Source organism: Protobothrops mucrosquamatus, unplaced genomic scaffold, assembly GCF_001527695.2.
Source record: "Protobothrops mucrosquamatus isolate PMUCROS unplaced genomic scaffold, P.Mucros_1.0 scaffold280, whole genome shotgun sequence".
NCBI lineage: Eukaryota > Metazoa > Chordata > Lepidosauria > Squamata > Viperidae > Protobothrops > Protobothrops mucrosquamatus.
The window spans coordinates 715,520-737,385 of NW_015386624.1; the positions used below are offsets into that span (position 1 = coordinate 715,520).

Sequence of the window (21,866 nt, forward strand, 5' to 3'; positions counted from 1 at the left end):
AATGAAATAAATAAGAGGATTTATTTATCCATATCCCCCTTTATTATGTTTACAAACTTAAAGTGGTAAACATGTCTAATATTCCTTCTTCCTCCTATTTTTGTCACAACGACAACCCTGTGAGGTGGGTTGGGCTGAGAGACAGTGACTGGCCCAAGGTCACCCAGCCAGTTTTCATGCCTCAGGTGGGACTAGAAACCATGGTCTCCCAATTTCAATGAACCCCATTAGGATTCTTATAGCAAAGATGATATACATGTAATGGAGTAAAATAGGGCCGGGCCTTATTTTAATACTTTTTGTGCTTTTGGGGCCCACTGCTATGATACTGCATCAGATTAGAGACTTTGCACTAAAATTCTAGACGGCCTAATAATATTCCTGCTACTGCTGCTGGCTGTGGATGATGGGAATTGCACTGGGGAAGAGAGTCTCACTGACTGTTTCTCACTGCTGCCTCAAAACTTGGTGCCAAGGCCAGCAAAGTGGGTCCCTTGCCCAATGCTTCTTTAATCGCCACGCTTTAAGTCCGTTCTCAGTTCTGTGCCCTTGCAAATCACTTAATGCTGCAAAAATGACTTCATTTACTAGGACTTCTACTCCATTAACCCCAGCCAGCATTGGCGACTGTCTGAGATGGTAGAAGGCTCCAATGATGCAGAGCGCTCCAGGTGTCCTGATCCCCCGGACCCCCCTTCCTTTCTAACAATCTCTCTTCCAGACCTATTTCGTTCTGTTACTCCCCACGTCCTAAAAGTATATTTGCCTAGAACTTTTCTCAGCAGATTTTATACTCTACATTCTCTCTGTAGCAAGATTGAGATTGTAAACTGTTCAGGACAGGGACTTCTGTTTGCCCGCGTCTCTCCATACAGCGGTAAGAACATCAGTGGAACTAAGCCACTTTTAAAATCTCTCCGAGTCTGCCTAGTTAGAACCAAAACTGAATTACACACTATTTTCTGGTAAGTGAAAGAGAACAGGGTTAATTGGCCCAGCTCTGCATTACAGCCATTCCTTCTGATGTATCCCATCTACTGCATTTTTTTTTTCAATGCTGAAAGCTGCATGGTCATTGCCATCCTGATCTTCACATTAGTGGGCCATTCACGCCCTTGTTTTAGTGCCAAAGGATTGAGACTGAGGCTAAGGGAAAAAGGGGTGAGGGGAACACTTGATCAAAGTACCCATGCTGTAACAGCCCTTGCTCCAAACCAAATCCAGGCATCCACAAATCAATCAAGTAGGTGCTAAATCTCATCCAGATATCCTACAGCAGAAAAACCATTGCAAGGGTACAACCGGTGGCTCTTAATCCTGAATTGGCACCCTCATTAAATGTGAAAAAGGGGGCATTGGGTGGAAAGCGCTTCCTTCCAAAGTATATACAGTTATTGCAGGAATATCCCCACTTAGCTGCTTGCATCCACTAGTGAGGGTATGAGAGAGTCTGAGTGTGGCTTTATCTTTTGTAGTTGTTTTCATCTCTGGCTGTCTGGTCTCTGGCCTCAGCCTTTCCTGCTGATCAAGGATTAGATCACCTGGGCTTTGCTTGTTATTGCTATTGCTTTTTCTGCTAAGGCCCATTAGATGTTAAAAGGAAAGCCACAGGGATTTACAGGAAGAGCTCGCTAGCTAATCTAATTTTTCAAACTTGCTGCAATAGGCTGCATCCTCTCCATCAATCCTGTCATAAGCTAGACTGGTCAACCCCACCTTGGTGTCCTCGAGGCGATTTGGACTTCAGCTGTCCATTCCAAGCAACTTGGCCACGTAGTCTTGACAGATTTTGAAAAGCCCAGGTTTGTAGTCTATTTTTGTTGTTGTTCTGTTTTGTTTTATGTGCAAGTGGCCTTATGGTGCAGTGGAGCCCATGTCAGCAATGGAGTCAATATACAGTGTTATTGCTTTGGACGGCTAAAATCATTGCGTTTGGCTATACACAAGAACAAATTTGTCCGGGGAGGACTGGTTCAAACCTTCAGCCTGACACAAAACCCTCTAAAGTTGGGTAGGAACCGACCTTCCTGCTAACCTACCACAAGAGGAAATATGTGGAAATAGGGGAAAGTCTACTGTCTTGAACTCTTGGGAGAAATTCAGGTAAATGTGTAAATAAATAAGGGCAAAATCTCCTCTCCCCCCCCTTTTTTTAGCTGTACTCTCCAAGGCATACAAAGATATGGTCTCATTGAGGCTTGCCAGAGTTCAACGCCTCCCCGCCCTCCCCCAGTTAAGTTTTTGCAAGCATTTGGCAGTGACGTTGCATGTAACATCAAAAGAGCCCCAAGTGAAAGTCGAGTTTGTCATTCTTCACTGCAGCCATTATTTCAAAGTTCCTAATTGGCTTCTGTTCAGAAAGGCTCTGTGTAAGACATTAATCTGATAATAGAATAAATCCACTGAAGGAGGCTCTCTTGGCACCTGCTGAAAGACCAGAGTGGCTTGAAATCATACAAGCCGCAGTCTCCACCCAGTTGGAAAGAGGCAAGGCAGAGACCCAGCTGTTTCCTACTGTATTTTCATTGACCGGATCTAGAATGATATTGTACACACACGTTCCCCCTACAGGCATCTCTAACATGGGTTGGCTCAGTATGAGACTACAGCCCTCCCATTTCTTTCAGTGCAATGCGTTCGGGCGCTGATGTTCTGAATTTTGCACACATGCTTCCATAAAATTCTACCTGGCCAGGAAAGGGCACCACCAGAATCCTACATAACAGCTGTTGACACATATACCATCTGTCTCATTGAATCAAGTAACGCCAGGCTGGTAGTCTTAAGGTTGCCTACAATTTTTTTTATACTACCTTTTAAGTGGATGTGCTTTGCATTTTGAGATCTTGTACTGGCACTGGCGCAAAATGACTGCCACAAAGAGAATTTCTATTCACACAATGATTGCATGGTTTATTTTATTGATTGGTTGGATTTACCTATATCCCAGTTTTATGCAGAGGTTCATGGTATCTCTTCCTTACCTTTTTTTCCCCACACCAATAATCCTGTCAGATTGTATGAGCTGAGAAAGACTGAGTGGCTTAAAGCTACAAAGAGACATTCACTAGCTGAGGTGAGCTGCATTGTCCATGAGGCTCTGACACATGGTTTGGCTGAGACCCCTGGATCATATCATGCTTGTGTGGATTCTGTGGTTGAGGATCTGGTAGAGAACTTCAGTTTACCAAAGAGCTGATAGAACAATGCAATTGAGAGTTGGAGCATCACTAACAAAAGATGAAGAGTGAGATTGAACAAGCTCAGCTGGGAGCTTTCATTAGGACTGACCTTGTGACAATAAGAGTGGAGTAGCAGGCTCATTTCTCCATTCTTGCATCTGGTCTCTTCTGGATAAAGAAGGTTCAAAGGAATCCTTCCAGGGCTGCTGTGAAGAATATTCTCAGTATCTGTTGGATAAAGATGCTCAACTTTCCTCAGAATTTGATGCCAGCTTGGCAGAATCTCTGGAGTTAACCAGGGCACATCTGAGTTTAGTTATCTGGGAAGAATTCAATCCAGTTATTCCTAAGGAAATGGATAGGATCTTCAAAGCTGTGAGTTCTCCCACCTACATTCTGGATTCTTGCCTCTTCTGGTCAGTTAAGGTCTTGTAGGAGGTGATGTGATTGGATCCAAGCAGTGATCAATGCCTTACTGTGAGAGGAGCTGGTGATGCCTGCCTTGAAGGAGGTAGTGGTATGTCTCCCTTTTCAAGAAGCAATCCCTAGGTCTGATTGTGTTGGCCAACTTCCATCCAGTCTCTTCCCTTTCTAAAAAGGAAAGGCTGTTGATAGAGTGGTAGTGCTCAGCTTTAGAGGGCTCTGGATGAAGTGGATTACTTGAACCCTTTCAGTTGGGGTTCAGGCTGGATTGCAGCATCAACAAAGCATTGATCAAGCTTGTGGATGACTTCTGGAGAGCTTGGGATGAGAGCGATGCATCAATCCTCATCCTCCTGAATTTCTTGAAGGCCTTTACCTTCAACCAAGGGATTCTTCTGAACCAGATTTGGGTTGGGAGTAAAGAGCACTGATTTGTGACTGTTCATCTCCTTCTTCTGAGGCTGGTTCTTTGATGTGCAGCAATTAAAGGCCCTGTCCCTCCCCATGATAAATTGGGCACAAAACCAACATTATGCTGTAAAACACTACAAAGTACCCTTGTAAGGAATGCATGTTGTATAATTTGCTAGGGACAATCATTTCCACTAGGAAGGTTCATTTTTCCTCATAGTATATTTTGGCAGGAATATCTTGAGACAGGACATGGGTGAGCAGGAAGGCCAAAACGAGATAAAGGAATTAGCGCATGAGTTAGAATGATGCTGTAACATGTGGCTTAGTCTAGAAATGTTGGTCACAACTCTGTGAAAGCTGAGGATGCTTTAAGCTGTAACCTTAAGTGAATTGTCACAGGGAGCATGTTTTCCCTTGGCACTACAACTGAGCACATTATTTTATGTTGTCATTGATCTGATAAGTCTTCATAGTGCCACAAGGTTCTTCCATGTTGTATATAGGCAGCATGTACTGCTGACGGTTATGTGCAGGAAAGCAAAGGCATATCAAGATTTTCTAGACTTTCTTGTGTGTGTTCGGAGAAAATTATTTTTAGATGGAAAAAGATATCAAAATAGGAGCTGCAAGGGATTTCTAATCTTTGGATTAATGCTGTGTAAATGCTCAGTGGATTATTTGTGCGTCAAGCACATTTTTCTTCAGCCTTCTCCCTTTCCTGCCCTAATGGTCCTTTAGAGCTATTGTATATTTTTAGCTATTAAAGCAAATGCCCCTTTTTTCCCACCACTCATAAAAAGCGATCATTTGAGTATGTGTATTTTTGCCATTTAAATTCATTTTAGTCAGGAAGTGAATTCAAAATAGAATGACAAGGAGTTTTCTGCTGGCCAAATGCTAAACTTACTTATTTGGCACCAAAAATGCTTTGTTGTAGAAAATGACTATAGTTAAATGAACTGAATTGAACGGAATGCAGTGCAAATATTTTCTGCCCAGCCATTCCTGATCTAGGATGATGTTTTTTAAAAATACAAAGAAAGGAAGCTGTGGTGAATAACACTGGCCAGGGCGGATCCCAGCATGCTCATGCAAAGAGTCAGCATTGGTTCTAGTAAACTTGGACTGCCTGTGAGAGTTGGGAATTGAAGGACCATTTTGCTCTTCTTTCCAAGTTGATGATGTTGGGGAAGGAGAAGTACAGTCCTTGGGACTTCAATATGGGATGCCCCAGGACTTGAACCTCTCTCCCATTTTATTGACATCTAACATTAAAACTCTGGGAAAGGACATCCACATCTTTGGGATTAGGAATCATGAATAGGTTGGTAATACAGGTAGTCCTCAACTCATAACTGTAATGGATCCTGCCCATTACAGTCATAAGTCATGACGGTCGAAAGCAAGTCACCATGTAACTGGACCCATTTATATGACTTTTTTGTGGCTGTGATTAAGTGAAGGTTGCTAAGCAAACCTATTGTTCATTATAGGCCAGTGATGGCGAAGCCTTTAGAGACCCAGTGCCCAAACTGCAACCCAAAACCCATTTATTTATCACCGGGGGCCGGGTGGGCATGGCCACGGTGGTCATGGCAGACTGGGTGGGTGGGGCCAGGGCGGCAGGGGCCAGTCCCTGGCCATCTCCGGGGCACAGCACGCATGCCCACAAAGAGGGCTCTGAGTGCTGCCTCTGGCACGCGTGCCATAGGTTCGCCACCACTGTTATAGGCCATTTTTGTCAAAAACTGGAAGTAAATGCCGGTTTGAGGCAAAATTATTGTAAATCACATTCATGTGCCTGTGGGATTCTGCAAACCATCATAAATGCAGGCCAGTTGCTGGGCACCCGAAACGCGGACATGTGACTTGGCAGGGAGCAGCCACTAGAACTTTGGAGGCTGGTCATAAATTTGACCAGTCATAGGTCAAGGACTGTCTGTATCCAGCTTTACACATGAACATCGGACTAAACAGGAGATATGAAAAAGTCCTGAGGCTGCCAGTGATCCGATAGGGCACATTCCAGAATTTTTGGTGATTCATAAACCTTTTGGCACCATGGATGTTCCATCTATAATGATAAGATGATAGGATGACACTTGAAGGAGCCAGAGATACTTCTGGGTTCATAGCTTCTGCTGGAACAGCATATGAAAAACATGGCCAAGAGAGCCTTTGGCCAAAGTTGGGGTGTATCTATTAGTTGCCCTATGTCCTGGACCAGAAGGCACTGTAAATATATTTTTGCTAGATTACTACACTTTGCTTTATATGGAGCTGCTCTGGATGATGACTTGGAAGCTGCAGCATTAGCCAGTTTAGCAGAATAACATCCTGCAGAAACTGCATGGGCTGTTGATAGGATTCCAGGCTCAATTTAAAGTGCTGCCAATTACTTATGAAGCCCTTATGTCCCGGACCCTTGTTATGTTCAGTAGCATCTTCTTTGCATACAACCCTCCCCCCCCCCTCTACACAATCCAGTAAAGAGAATGCTCCAGGTACAATATTCTCCACAGTAGAACCCTCTCTCTGGATCAGCTTGTCCTCTGAAGTCAGACGTGTCCCTATCACGGCGGTATTTCCCATAAGAGCAAAACAGGTCCTCTTCAGGACAGCTTCAGATTTGCTGGATCATAGCAACAGTTTTTATTAACAGTTATTTCCTAGGATTTAATGCTTGTAATAATTTGTTTTTATTACTATTTTATTGTGTTTACTGGACGTTGCCTAGAATTATGAGCCTATCTCCTGAGAAGTAAATAAATAAAATGGAAAGTTGGCAGGTCCTGGGCTTTGGCTACAAGGCCCAGCCTCAGTTTCATCATTGCATCAAGGCTACTGGCAAGAAATGAGCAGCAAATAAATGCACAAGGAGAGGAAAACAAGAACGAGTACCCACAGAAGAGAATATTTTCAGCTCAGGATTGAACTCTGGGTTCCTTGGTGTTCTCTGACCTTGGTTGTTTTCTCCTTATACAGAGAGCAAACCCCACTCCCTTCAAGCACTGATGTTGTCACTTAGTTTTATTTGTCCTATTTAAGAACCACCCATCTCTTTCACAGTGGGACTCTGGGCAGTGTAATGGATAATGAAACCTCTGCAAGAAAACAACTAACCTCAGAGAGCACCAAGGATCCCATTGTTGTTGTTAATTGCGAAGTTGTGTCCAACCCATCGCGTCCCCATGGACAACGTTCCTCCAGGCCTTCCTGTCCTCTACCCTCTTCTGGAGTCCATTTAAGCTCACGCCTACTGCTTCAGTGACTCCGTCCAGCCACCTCATTCTCTGTTGTCCCCTTCTTCTCTTGCCCTCAATCTTTCTCAGCATTAGGCTCTTCTCCAGTGAGTCCTTCCTTCTCATTAGGTGGCCAAAGTATTTGAGTTTCAACTCCAGGATCTGGCCTTCTAAGGAGCAGTCGGGGTTGATCTCCTCTAGGACTGACCGGTTTGATCACCTTGCAGTCCAGGGGACTCGCAGGAGTCTTCTCCAGCACCATAGTTCAAAGGCCTCAATTCTTTTGCGCTCAGCCTTTCTTATGGTCCAACTTTCACATCCATACATTGCAACTGGGAAAACCATGGCCTTGACTATACGCACTTTTGTTGGCAGGGTGTTGTCTCTGCTTTTTAGTATGCTGTCTAGATTTGCCATAGCTTTCCTCCCCAGGAGCAAGCGTCTTTTAATTTCTTGGCTGCATCCCCATCTGCGGTGATCTTGGAGCCCAGGAAAATAAAATCTGTCACTACCTCCATTTCTTCCCCATCTATTTGCCAGGAATTGAGAGAGCCGGATGCCATGATCTTGGTTTTCTTAATGTTGAGTTTCAAGCCAACTTTTGCACTCTCCTTCTTCACCCGCATCAAGAGGCTCTTTCGTTCCTCTTCAACAAATATTCAAAGGCTTTTGTGTGCAATACTTTTGATCAAAGCTTCTAGCCTCTCACAGGTGTGGGATGATAGTATATATATTGCAATCATTTGTGAGGGTGTGTCCATCCATATCTATTTATACACACAGAGAGATGCCAGAGAGAGAGAGAGAGAGAGAGAGAGAAAATCTAGCTTGGGACAATGTGCCAAGTTCTCCATTTTTTTTTTAACCATCACAATTTTTTGCAATTTCTTTCCGCAGCCACCAGGGGAAGAAGAACAGCTTTTAGACCTGATATCTACACCAGTATCTTGTGGGCGCTGGCAAGGTGGGTGTGTGCTGTTGAAGTTCAGTTGTCTGCATTGCCCATGACTTGCATCTTTTGTGTGCAACAGACTGCATGTCCAGCGTTTCACGCAGTGAGCAAACCTCTTTCTCAAAGTGAGGGAACACTTGGTGTGGTGACCCAACTTCTCTTCTGAAGCTCTCCTTACTGAGTGTGAATCAGGTTTTTTTTTTGCCACAGCTCCTGAGAAATGGCAGGCAGAGGCAGAGAACACAATGTGCGAAGAAGGTAAATCGTCAGAGGCAAAAAGAAGCAATCCTGAAAAATAGGACTGGTGGGGGAATCATTCCTTTCTCAAGGATTAGATCATGCCCAGCCTTTCGCTCTCCGCTGTGCCTTTTCTGGAATGCAACGCACTTATTTCCCATTCCAGAGCAGAACACCCCCAGATCAAAAAAAGATACAGCTTCTACTGCAGAATGATTATGGGGGATCCGAATACGACCGACGGTCCCTGTTCTTTTTAAAGTAAACCGCAGTTTTAGGGATCCACGGAAAACTCCCCCCTGCTAAAAATACAGGTGCATTAATCTTAACGCCATCTTATTTCTGCCCTGCTCTTCTGCCTCCAACGCCGGTTTCAGACAGGGAGCGAACCCGGCTTGTTGCTGCGGTCTGTTTCCAACTCCAGAACTGGGAAGAGACGTCAGGTGCTCATCCTCCTGCCACGATGGGGCAAGAGCCTCCCCCTCCCCCGCGCCCCATAACCGCACAACTCTCTCCCGCGCCCCCTTCCCATTCCCAGAAAAGAGGAAATCCCGTCCCGGGAATCGGGGGGTGTCCCAGAGGCAACCGACCGGACACTTATTCAGAAGTAAGCGCCGCGCCGTCGTGGACTTTGGTACGGGGCGCTTCAGGAAGGCGGCACCGGGCCCCAGATGCCGTCCGGCCAAAGGGTGGGCCGGGTCGCCTGGATGGGAGAGGGAGCAGGGCGGGTGGCTCGGGTGAGCGCCCTCCTCCTCCTCCTCCTCCTCCACCTCCCCCGCCCGGAGCGAGCAGCCTTTGCAGGACGCGGTGGCTGGGTGGCTCCCTTCCCCCGTCGGCGGGCTGCAGTGCGGAGGTCTGGGCTGCATGCAAGGGAGAGGAGGAGCGGGGAGGAGCTTGCTGCTCCCCACCCACCCCCCCTCCAGTGCCCGGCCGGTCGCTTATAAAGCAGCATCCCCGGACCCATCGCCTTTTGCTCCCCGCCACCCACTGCTCGGACCTGCTCGGAGCGCAGCCCGGCCTAGCAGCCATGAGCCATTCCGGCAGCATCCGCGCCACCTCCTACCGCCGCACCTTCGGGCCGTCGCCCATGCTGTCGCCGATGCCCTACTCCTCGTCCCGTCTGGCCTCGGCCTCTTCCGCCACGCGGCTGCTGAGCGCGCCTTCCGCCGCCACCTCCCTGCGCTCCTACCGCGGGAGCGGCGGCGGCGGCGGTCTCTACTTGCGCAGCGGCCCGCTGATGGGGGTGGCGGCGCCGCCGCCCCGCTACTCCTACAGCGCCGAGAAGCTGGACTTCTCCGTGGCCGACGCCCTGAACCAGGAGTTTCTGGCCACGCGCAGCAACGAGAAGCAGGAGCTGCAGGAGCTCAACGACCGCTTCGCCAGCTTCATCGAGAAGGTGCGCTACTTGGAGACGCAGAACGCCGCCCTGCTGGCCGAGCTGGGCCAGTCCCGCTCCAAGGAGCCCACCCGCGCCTCCGACCTCTTCCAGGACGAGCTGCGCGAGCTGCGCCGCCATGTGGACGCGCTGGGCAAGGACCGCGACCGCCTGCAAGTCGAGAGGGACAACCTGGCCGAGGACTTGGCCGCCCTCAAGCAGAGGTGAGTCTCCCCCCCACCACTCCCAAACGGAGCCGAGGTGGATAACTCGGGACGCGGCGGGGAAGTCCAAAGGGCGGTCCGGCCCGGATCCAGGGAATGAAATAGAACAGTGTTTCTCAACCTTGACCATTTTAAGGCATGTGGACTTCAACTCCCAGAATTCCACAGCCAGCTATTGCTGGCTGTGGAATTCTGGGAGTTGAAGTCCACATGCCTTAAAATGGTCAAGGTTGAGAAACACTGAAATAGAACTTTGGGCTTCCCGCTCCGGTTTTAGAAGAGAAGCGAGCAGACGGAACGAATGGGTTAAAAGCACAGAACATTCGGAATAGTAAGGGGGCGTCTTAAAAGAGTGGGAATGCCGGCTTTTAAAATTGGGCTGAATCTGTCCTGCTTGCTAAAAACCCTGTCTCTGGAGCGCTGAAAGAGAACGCCTTAAGCATGTGCAGAGTGCTTTTTCTTGAAGCCAGAAGACTCAAGTAAACTCTCCCTGTCTTTGAGAAAAGGAAGAGTTTCTTGCCAGTGATGGGGGTCATTAGCTGAGGAGTTGGAATGACTCCCCAAAGAGAAGGGTGATTGATTACATGAAAGATCAGCTGGCCCCGGAGAAGGGCACAGGGGAAAAATAAAAAGCCGACTGTAAAAATATATATATATATATATATATGGCTCTCTGCACTTTGCAACACGATGAATAAATTAGTAGGAGCCGAATAATGTGATGCCTACTAAATAATGGATATATCATAATGGATTCTTTTCCTTTGCTACCTATGCAGAAAGCAAAAGTGTATAATTATTATGCAATAACTGCATAAGAGTCAGAAGACTGGTGTCTTTGCCTTGTAGGCTTTTACCCTCTGTGACGATAAAGGAATGTAATGATTTGGATCTGGTTTATCTCCTGTCTTAAGAAAAAAGTTAGGCTCTGTTCCTAACGCAAGAATAAGCTGCTCTGAACGCTGTGGGCAGCTGTGTCCCAGACTCAATTTTGGGTCTCTCAAAGAGTTGCATTTAGGAAGAAGAAGAGATAGTTGTCAGGCAGACCCTGTGTGCCCACAATGAAGAGTTTTAGGATTTCAGAGTCTGGAGCGGAAGGATGCTCCCCAGCCTTGGACTGGGACACGGGAGAGACGATGCAGATGGGGTGGGTGTGCTGCTGCGCATGGAAAAGAGGTCCTTGTGATTGAGCTTCGGGGTGGTGGGGGGAGGAGAAGGGTGTGGTGGGGATGAGTCTGGCAGACATGACGTGATGGGGAGGAGGGAGGGGGAGGCTGCTGAAGGGCAGCAAGGCAAAAAACCTCCAGGCGTTTGGAAAAGAGGAGGTGGGGCTAAATATGGGGTGGGGCCGGAGAGAAGGGGGGGTGGGAGGAGGGAGGAACCTTCTGGCCCAGCTGGAACTCCACCATGTTTGGCTTGGTGGCAATCTCATGTGACATCTGGGAAGCCCAGGGAAGGGATGTAGCAGAGGACACCTTTAGGAGAGACCCTCTCTAGTTGGGGATCTCTCTGGGTGGCTGTCAGAGGGCACAGAGGAATGGATGCAAGCTGGTAAAGGAAAGAACAGTGGCGATATTGGCAGCCAGGCTGCAAACTCCAGGGACAAACAGTAATAATGGGCCCCCAGTGGCCTTGCGGGAGCCTGCTTTTTTTTGCAGCAGACCCGTTTTTCTGCTTTTTCGTTTATTTCTCATATATATTTATATTCAAGTGGAAGAGAAGCCTGACTCTGTTCCCTTGGGCTTTGTGAAGTGTGGCTGGTTCTTCTCCAAGCTGGCAGGGCTCATGCTGTGGCAGATGGGGAGGTGGGAAGAAGGAAAGAAGAGACGAATGTTAGATGCCGAATCTTGGAAGAGAGGCAGCCAGACTCATTTAGACATACAAAATATTATGGAGCACCCTCTTTTCCAACCCCCCACCCCACCCCTTCTCCTCTTTCTTCCCCATCTTCTTCTTGGGACAGGACGGAACAAATAGAAGTTATCCTCCAAAATCCACATTTTGAAGATGCTTCTGTTTTACCCAAAATAGTCTTATAGATTATTAATTCTGCAAGGAGCATGGAATGAAAATGGTTTCTAAAATCTATTTTCAAACTACTTTAGCTTCATTCCAGCCGCATCTCCGCTCTCTCCCATTTCTAGTGCTTTCTTCTTTTTACTCAGAGGCCAGAGAATCTGTGACCAGGGTTGTTACTTATTTATTGTTTTGAACAGTGCCTCTGATACAGTCAAATTATTTTAGGTTGCAGGGAGGTTTATGTAACCCTTTAATATCATAGTCATAGGTTAAGAATTAGGCGCGATCGGTGTCTAGAAGCAAGAATGTTGCCTGAATCTAAACCTGTATAAGAACATTTGCCAAGCTGTTATATTTCGCTTGGTTCCTGAAAGGAGAAGTAAAAAGGAGAAGAGATGGAATATTATTTCTGGTAATCAATGGGTGTCTAATCCTGTGGGTTAAGACCCGAGTTCGCCTAGGAGTTGTGGACCGCATAGGTGTAATGAAGGCAGCCGATTCTGTAGCACTCTTGCCCAATTTCTGCTTTGGGGCTCCTCTCTGCCCTCTACAGGATGGATGAGGAAATGCACAAGCGAGAAGATGCTGAAAACAACCTGGTTCTCTTCCGCAAGGTGAGCCGGAGCCTCTTCTAGACCGGGAGAGCACTAGCGGAGGGAATGGCATGCTTGGCCCTCACGCCCCCTTATACGCACCTCCCTGCATGTGTTTTTCAGATTCATGACTCCCCCTGCCATGGGCAGACCGTCATTCTTTTTTGTTTTCTTGTTTACATGGCAGTGAAGGCATTCCCTTTCCACATTTGTTTTCACGGGTTCGTGTGCTTTAAGCTGCTGCAAGCCTTGTTTTTGAAATCTCTGCTTGGCAGCTGCGTAAGCACCTGGACCAAGGAAGCATGCTCTGTCCCTGGCATCCCAGGCCATCTTCCCATTCTCTGGGGTCCATTTTACTCCTTAAATTAACATGGAAAGCGGTGGGCAACTTGCTGGGGTTCTGACCAGCCTTTGTTTCCCCCCCCTCCTGCCCCCCCCCCGGTAGGATGTGGATGACGCCACCCTTTCACGCCTGGAACTGGAGCGCAAGATCGAGTCCCTCATGGATGAAATCGAATTCCTCAAGAAACTGCACGAGGAGGTAGGAGTAGGAATGGGCTGGTGTGCAACTGGTGCCCGTTTCGCTTGATTGAACAATCATAGACCTATGAAACAGGACCCTTTTGGGGCTGCTGCAGGAAATCATCCTATACCGGTAGTAGCGTACCTTCCCAAAGGTGACAGTATCAGTTGTGGAAACAGGTAGGTGGTGCCACAACGAGCTGAGCAAGTGCCTCATGAAGAATGATGGGAGACGAATGTAGCCAGGATAGGAAACCCTATGGCTTTTAGGTCCTGCAGGCCCATTTATCACGATGAAGAGTTAGAGATAGCGGGGGCTGGAAGTTCAACAGCATTTAGAAGGTGACTCAGGTTTCTTGCCCTTGGATACATTTTTTTTTTTTATGGCAACCCTGCAGCAAAGATGCTGCTTCCGGGCCATCTAGTGGTGCCTAGCAGGAAAACATCTGCATCTCCAGCCCCACCCTTGGATGCATGGACTGGATGATCGTCCTGCACTGTTGTTTTGCAGGGCAGATTCACTTGAAGAAGCAACGCAAGTGGCAGATCGGCTGCTCTTGCAACTTTAATTCTCAGTGGGTATATATCTTCTGGGCATCTCTGTCCCATGTGGGCAGTGATGTTATGTCTGAGCAGTTCTCTGTTAAGATTCTCTAACAGTCCCTCACCTGTTTGTGTAGCATGGCGGCAGGTGTGTGATTCTTACCCTATAAGGACCTTTCTTTGTGTGTCTGACAACCTCCCTCCCCCCGCCTGATGCACGCAGGAGCTGAACGACATGCAAGTGAGCATACACAGCCAGCAGCAGGTGCAAGTGGAGGTGGAGCAGACTAAGCCGGATCTGACCGCCGCCCTGAGAGAGATCCGCACTCAGTATGAAAGCATCGCGGTCAAGAACCTGCAGGAGGCTGAGGAGTGGTACAAATCCAAGGTGCCTAAAACTGGGGGTGATAAGAAGGAGGTGTGGTCACTGCGCTATTAACAGGATGCCTTCGTGAAATGTTGTTGAGAGTAAGGAATATGGCCTCAATGGGAATATTTATTATTGATTTTACTAGATGTATATGCCACCCTGTGTCACTGTCCCATTGCAAAAGAGGCTGGAACATTTTTATAGTCCAAGACAATGAGAGTACATTTGGAAGTGGCTCTAGCAGGCACCTCCCTAACTCATCGGAGCAATGTTTCTCAGGCTTAGCCACTTTAAGATGAGCGGACTTCAATTCCTAGAATTCCGCAGCCAGAATATGAGGAGGAGGTACAGCACAGTCCGACTGGCAAGGTGCTACTATTATAGCCAATCTCATTAAAAGTACTTGTCATGGTTCCGACAGATGAAACTCTTCAAAGAACTTCAAGGCATTGTTTATCTTAAAGAATCTTTATTCGAGTAGCTATGCCCATGGTGGCGAACCTATGGCAATGCCTGCCACAGGTGGCACGCAGAGCCCTCTCTGTGGGCACGCACGCCATCGCCCCAGTCCTAGGCCTTCAGCTGGGTTTTATAAAACCTTTTTGCTTTAGGCTTCCGCCGTGTGCAAAAAAAAAAAGGTTCAATCAATCAATCAATCAATTTCAACTTCTCGCAGGAAAAAAAAGATCTTGCAAAGTTGGAATTGATTGATTGAACTTTTTAGTCCCACCCAGTCTGCCATTACCACCACAGCCATGCCCACCCAACGGGCCACACCCACGCGGCACCTGATAATACATAAGTGGGTTTTGGGTTGCAGTTTGGGCACTCGGTCTCTAAAAGGTTTGCCATCACTGAGCTATGCTATCGGCACGTACATAGGCAAAGCCAAAATCTGAATTCCCCTCCCCTGAGCACATAGTATCAAAGCACAATTTCCTCCTCTAGTTAACAGTCATAAATCACGTTCTCCAATTAGTTTGAAATGCAGGCTCTCCCTCCAGTTCTTCAACCCGCCATTTCTTATCATCTCTTATTTCAAAAAACTTTGGTTCTCACCCTAGTTACATATTGTTATGTCTAACTAAACTCCCATGCACATTCCTCCTCCTCCTCCCCCCCAGTATCATCTAATTCTAACTCTTAATTCTAAGAGTAAAACATAAGAAGGAAAATGGCTGCATCTCCATATCTTGTCAAAGCAAGAACATCCGATGTTAGCAGCTTTTAGCTTTTCTGTGGAGCTGCTTTCCTGAAGCATTCCAATTTCTGTTACGTGCAAAACCCAAAGACTAAGATATTTTTTTTAACAAAATAATGCTAATGCAGACTTACAACCTTTCATTTAGTGACCGTTCAAAGTTAACAACAGTACTGAAAAAAGTGCCGTATGAACGTTTTTCACACTTATAACACTGCAGCATCCCCACGGGCATGCGATCAAAATTAGGACGTTTGGCAACTGCCTCATATCTATGACGGTTGCAGGGTCCTGGGGGTCGTGTTCACATGGTTTTGTGACCTTCTGACAAGCAAAGTCAAAGGGGAAGCCAGATTCACTTAACCACATTACTAACTTAACAGCTGCAATGATTCACTTAACAACTGTGGCAAGAAAGGTCGTAAAATGGGGCCAAAACTCAATGTCTTGCTTAACAACAGAAAATTTGCGCTCAGTTGTAGTTGTAAATAATAATAATAATAATAATAATAATAATAATAATAATAATAATAATAATAAAAGTTGGAAGGGACGTTAGAAGTCATCTAGTCCAATCCCCTGCTCAGGCAGGAAACCCTATACCATTTCGGACAAATGGCTGTCCAGTTTCTTCTTAAAAACTTCCAATGTTGGAGCATTCACCGCTTCTGGAGGCAGGTTGTTCCACTGGTTAATTGTTCTAACTGTCAGGAAGTTTCTACTTAGTTCTAGGTTGCTTCTCTCCTTGATTAGTTCAAGGACTACCCATACTATAGAATGAACAGCGGGTAGCAAAACAAGTGTTACGAGTTAAATCTCAATGCAAAACTGTTGTGTTCATCCCAGAAGCTCTTTTTCATTTTTTAAAAGGAAGAGGGGGCATCAGCGTCCAGCAACCACATTTGAGTGGCAGGTGCCCAGAGTTGGTTATAAGTTCCTATATAGATGTTTTAAATAAATAAATAAATAACTCTGAGCCAGAACTCAAGCAACAAGTGCAGGGACTGACTTGAAAACTAGTTGGGTGAAGGCCCCAGAATCTCCTGAAGTCTGTAGGGTGAAAACATTTAAAACATTTCACATTTTTAAGGGACACAATGGAATCCTCAATCCCCCTTTTCCCCGTTAATGTTTGTGTTTTGGAGCAAAATGGGTCTCTTCAAGCCTCTGCAAGCATTTCAGTCCTGGAACTTCCAGGCAAGCTAAATGTTGTTTTTTTTTAAAAAGGATTTTGAGTCACACCTCAGTGCAGTGATGGCGAACCTTTTAGAGACCGAGTGCCCAAACTGCAACCCAAAATCCATTTATTTATTTATTGTCGGGTGCTAGGTGGGCGTGGCCCACTGGGTAGGCGTGACTGTGGTGGTCATGGCAGACTGGGTGGGTGTGGCCAAGGTGGGCGTGGTCACCTCGATGTTGCTCATGGGGAGGGATGCCTGTGGGGGCTGGGCAGGGTTGGGGGAAATCCAGGGGGTTTCTGGCAGGTGGGGCGGTGGGCAGGAGGCTTGTCCTGCGGGGTGAGGCAAGGCAAGGTGAGGCAGGGCAGGGGTGCCATTGTCGCAGGGCAAGGTGAGGCAGGGGCTGGGGCAGCTGCTGCCTGACACCATCGGCCCCCGCACACAGAGGCCAGCGAGCGCATGGGGCCGACAGTGTCCATCAGCAACCACAATCTGCCGGCCCCTCGACTGGTGCACTCTGGGACTTTGCAGCCCACCAGCAGCAGTTCAGAGAAGCTGCCTCTGAGCTGGAAGACCGGCTGACAGCTGAGGAGGTGATGCAGTGGGTCGTGCCCGGGAAAAGGAGAACATGCGAGGCCAGGAGGAATGGGACGGGGGGGAGGGAAACCAGCTGTGCTGGGATGCATTCGGCCACATGGGACCTCGGCGAGTTAGCGGGCGGCTGGTTGAAGAGGGACAGTTGCCATCTCCGGGGCATGATGCGCGTGCCCACAGAGAGGGCTCTGAGTGCCGCCTCTGGCACGCGTGCCATAGGTTCACCACCACTGCCTCAGTGACTTCTTTTTCCAGGAGTAATTCTTTTTAAACGCTGTAGGCTTTTTCTTCACCCAGTAGGGGGAGACCTAACACAGAATAAACCTGTCTCTTCTGATGCATAAAGAAAATAGCTGCTTAGTGGAAAGGGAATTTTCTTATTGCCATAAAACGTATTGATACAGCAAAATAATAAACCACTCAGTGTACAGGTTGACCCCCTCTGACTTCTGGAGGGTTTCCTTGACATGTGGCGCAACATGTTTGTCGCTGTTTAGATGCATGCACTAATGTAAGAGCGTGGCTTGGTTGCTGCTTGTAATGAGTGAGCTCTATTAATGTATAGTTTGCAGATTGTGGTATGGGTCAAAGAAAGTAGAGGGAGAGGCTTAAATCAGGCTGGTGATGTTGGCTTCCTGCATACCAGATTTTCCTCACTGAGGGAAAGATCTTATTTCCAACCACTGCTGTAGAATATTACAGGTAATCCTGGACTTAAGACTAGTTCAGGGGTAGGCAACCTTGGCTCTTTTATGACTCGTGGACTTCAACTCCCAGAATTCCTGAGCCAGCATGGTTCAGCATGGAAACCTCTCCCTTTCCCCTCAGCATGGCTGGCTCAGGAATTCTGGGAGTTGAAGTCCACGAGTCATAAAAGAGCCAAGGTTGCCTACCCCTCGACTAGTTGCTTAGCAACTGTTTGAGATTATGACAGACCCTGAAAAAACTCTTTGTGACTCTGTGTCAAAGTTCTGACATTTTCCCCTCCCCCACAATCACATGACTACAGTTTTGGCGCTTGCAGCCACCCCACATTTATGGCCATTTGCAGCACCCCACAGCCACATGACTGTGATTCATGATGCATGGGTCAGAAACAGGGTTTACTTTTGATTTCCAACAAAATCAAGCATAGCGAACAATAGGTTTGCTTAACGACCACAAAAAAGGTAATAAAATTGGGTATGGTCACATAGCAACCCGCTTTACAATCATCATGACTTAACGATTGTAATTGCAGGCTCAATTACGGTCGTAACTTGAGGATTACCTGTATAAAGAATGGGTCCAATGCTGCGGTCCCTGACTATTCTTGTGAGATTTCCACAGAGGGAGAAGAGGCTCATGAGGAGAGTTCTATATGGACTTGTGGCTTGTGTGGCTTGTGTTATTAATTTCCCTCCAGCTAGATAATTGTGAATGAGTTCAGGCAGGTTCTGGTTAGGAGTTGTTTTGGGATTCCTTCTTTCCCTTCTTTTGATGTTCCCAAATTCTTGGGTAGTGGCGCGATGATTAGAACGCAGTATAGTACAGTGATGGCGAACCTTTTAGAGACTGAGTGCCCAAACTGCAACCCAAAACCCACTTATGCATCGTCGGATGCCGGGTGGGTGTGGCCTGTTGGCTGGGTGTGGCCCATTGGGTGGGCGTGGCTGCGGTGGTAACGGCAGACTGGGTGGGACCAAAAAGTTCAATCAATCAATTCCAACTTTGCAAGATCTTTTTTTCCCGCGAGAAGTTGAAATTGACTGATTGATTGAACCTTTTTTTTTTGTACATGGCGGCAGAGGCTTAAAGCAAAAAGGTTTTATAAAACCCAGCTGAAGGCCTAGGACTGGGGCGATGGCGCGCGTGCCCACAGAGAGGCCTCTGGCACCCGTGCCATACGTTCGCCACCACTGGTATAGCAGATTAACTCTGCATTCCACTGCCAGGAATTCGATCCTGACTGGCTCAAAGTTGACTTAGCCTGCCATCCTTCCGGCATTAGTAAAATGAGGATTCAGATTGTTGGGGGCAATATGTGGACTCTGTAAACCACTTTAGAGAGGGCTGTAAACCACTGTGAAGTGGTATATAAGTCTAAATGCTATTGTTATTGTTTACAGTTTGCCGACCTGTCAGATGCAGCCAATCGGAATCACGAGGCCCTTCGTCAGGCCAAACAGGAGATGAACGAATCTCGCCGTCAGATCCAGACCCTGACCTGTGAGGTGGATGGACTCAAAGGAACAGTGAGTAAAACACCCATCCTGCTTCAACCTGGGGCAGTAGCAGAGTGCAGCATAGGTCAAAGAACAAGAGAGGGAAAGCCACAGGTCTTAGCTTCACCATGCCTTGCTCTGCATGGTGAAATCCCAGAAGAAAGATTGATTACAGCAATCAAATTATGACTTCATTGGTTACTGGGCAGTGGTGGGATTCAAATATCTGAACAACCAGTTCTCTGCGTGGATGCCACTTCCGGAAGTCCGTTCTGAGCCAGGGAGACCTCCCAGGCCCAGAACTGACTGCCAGAAGTGTGTGGACGCCACTTCTGGTGGGCCGTTCTGGGCCTGGGAGGCCTCCCCAGCTCAGAATGGACTTCCAGGAGTGGCGTCTACTCACTTCTGGTGGTCAATTCTGGGCCTTGCGAAAAAGGGCTAGGGCATCAGCCGGTTCTCCAACAAAAAATTAGCTACCAATTCTACTGAACTGATGCGAACCAGCTGAATCCCACCACTGCTACTGGGCCATTTGCAGATTCTGTCTATGACCAGCAAAAAACCCTGTATGATACAGGATCAAGCCACCTTCCTTCAACTTAGCCTGCCTGGATTTTAAGATCTTCAGGTGGAAATCACATTGACTCTGCTTCATCCCTACTGGAGTAAGTTTGACAGGAATACAAAAAGGGCCTACTTGGTGATGGCTCCTCCCAGGCTCTAGAATCACTAAATTGACTCTGCCTTCTGCAACTTCCTGGTGGCGGCAAAGATCTTGTTCAGGCAGTTTTGGGGGCTTTAGGATGATTTGTCAGTAACTGAAACAGGTTTGGGTAAGTAGCTGCTGTTCATTTTCTAATTCAGTTGATGTATTTTAATCAGATTTTTATATTTGGTTGTTGGTAGCCTTCAGCACCATTTATAGTTGAAAGGCAGACTGTAAATGCAATAAATAAGGTAAAATGAAGAGGGGAAGCCACCTGGAGTGCTATCAAGCTGTCTGGATTCAACTGCTTTTATAGTCTGTTTTGACCAGAAGTTACCTCTGAACCCCCCAGGATCACCTTAGTTGCTTGTGAATGAGTGAGATTTTTGGGGTCAGTATCCATTTCATGAATTTCAGTCTTGGTGCTGCTCGCTCTTCATCTTGTTAGAATGAAGCCTTGCTGAGACAGATGCGAGATCTTGAGGACCAATATGGAGCCGAAGTGGGCTCCTACCAAGAGACAGTGGCGCGGCTGGAGCAGGAGATCCATCACATGAAGGAAGAGATGGCTCGGCACCTCCGGGAGTACCAGGACCTGCTGAATGTCAAGATGGCTCTTGACATTGAAATTGCGACTTACCGCAAGCTGTTGGAAGGAGAGGAAAGTCGGTAGGTCAACAGGGGTCAGGTCCTGCCCTGCTCATCTTTTAGGTTCACCGGAAGGTTGATCTGCAGCTGTCTTGGTTATAGTTTCAGCATTGGGAAAGATAGTCCTTATTTTTACCTAGTTCTAAATAACATTTTATAGGAGTATGTGAGGAGGAGGGCGGCCTTCTCCTTTCCTGGGAGGGATGCAGAAAAGCCATTTTAAAGAGAAAGTTTGGAGATTAACTTGTAGAGCTTTCCGTAATGCTCACTGGCCTGTATGTTCCCTGCAGGATTGCAGTGCCTGTCCAATCTATGGCGTCTTTCAGCATCAGAACTGCAGGTGAGTCAATAGCCAGCATGGGTCTTCAATGCACCCACATGCTTTGTGTTGTTTGACAAAAATCAATGCTTTTTTTGTAAAAAAAAAAAAAAAAAAAAAGGTGCCGGAACTCACACACGTCATACAACCCGCCTTGCCTACCCTACAAGGTTCCATCCAAAAAAGGTGCCGGAACTCCGTTCTGGACGTTCTATGAGAAAAAAAGCCCTGGACAAAATTATGGGCTTCTGAAAGAGATGGTAGCAGTGGCATAGAAGTCAACAATATTCTAGACCAGGGGTAGGCAACCTTGGCTCTTTTATGACTCATGGACTTCAACTCCCAGAATTCCTGAGCCAGCATGGCTCAGCTTGGAAACCTCTCCCTTTCCCCTCAGCGTGGCTGGCTCAGGAATTCTGGGAGTTGAAATCCACGAGTCATAAAAGAGCCAAGGTTGCCTACCCCTGTTCTAGGTGGAGCCAAGCATCTTTTTTGGCCATATTTTGCACATGCTTTGTTTCTACCAAGCAGTAACCTGGCTTGATGGGAACAAGCTTGGCTTTGGAGGTTCCCTTATCTCAAGTTGTGCAGGCAATCGGGCCTTAGCCTCAGTTGCTTTTTCTTGGAAAGAGACCCAAAGGCTCCTTTGCTCTCCCCACCTTCCACGTTCCTTTCTTTCTAATTTCTCCCAGCTGGTAGCCAGAGGTCTGTCATGATGGGCGTATGAGTGAAAGAAGATAGCTGAGCTGCTGGGTGTTTGGGAGCTGTAATCCTCAGTCCCCTGCATGACCCTGGATGGGGTGAAGTAAGGGGCCTTGAATGCTGAGCCTTTTCTCCCTCAAACCTCCCTCCTCCTTAGTTTCAGAGCCAGATCCAAGTGCAGAGAGCCACACCCGGAAGACGGTGCTGATCAAAACCAT

At 47.3% G+C, this 21,866-nt stretch overlaps 1 protein-coding gene across 1 annotated transcript; it reads left to right on the forward strand.

The window, feature by feature from the left end:
* Positions 1-9,477: 9,477 nt before the first annotated feature.
* PRPH (peripherin) lies at positions 9,478-21,861 on the forward strand (the record flags this gene model as incomplete). Its single annotated transcript, XM_015814751.1, has 8 exons — positions 9,478-10,049; positions 12,622-12,682; positions 13,107-13,202; positions 13,950-14,114; positions 19,178-19,303; positions 20,428-20,648; positions 20,918-20,967; positions 21,806-21,861. Coding segments are annotated over exons 1-8 (1,347 nt in total), but the record flags the coding sequence as incomplete, so codon positions are not given.
* Between the last annotated feature and the right edge of the window lie 5 nt (positions 21,862-21,866).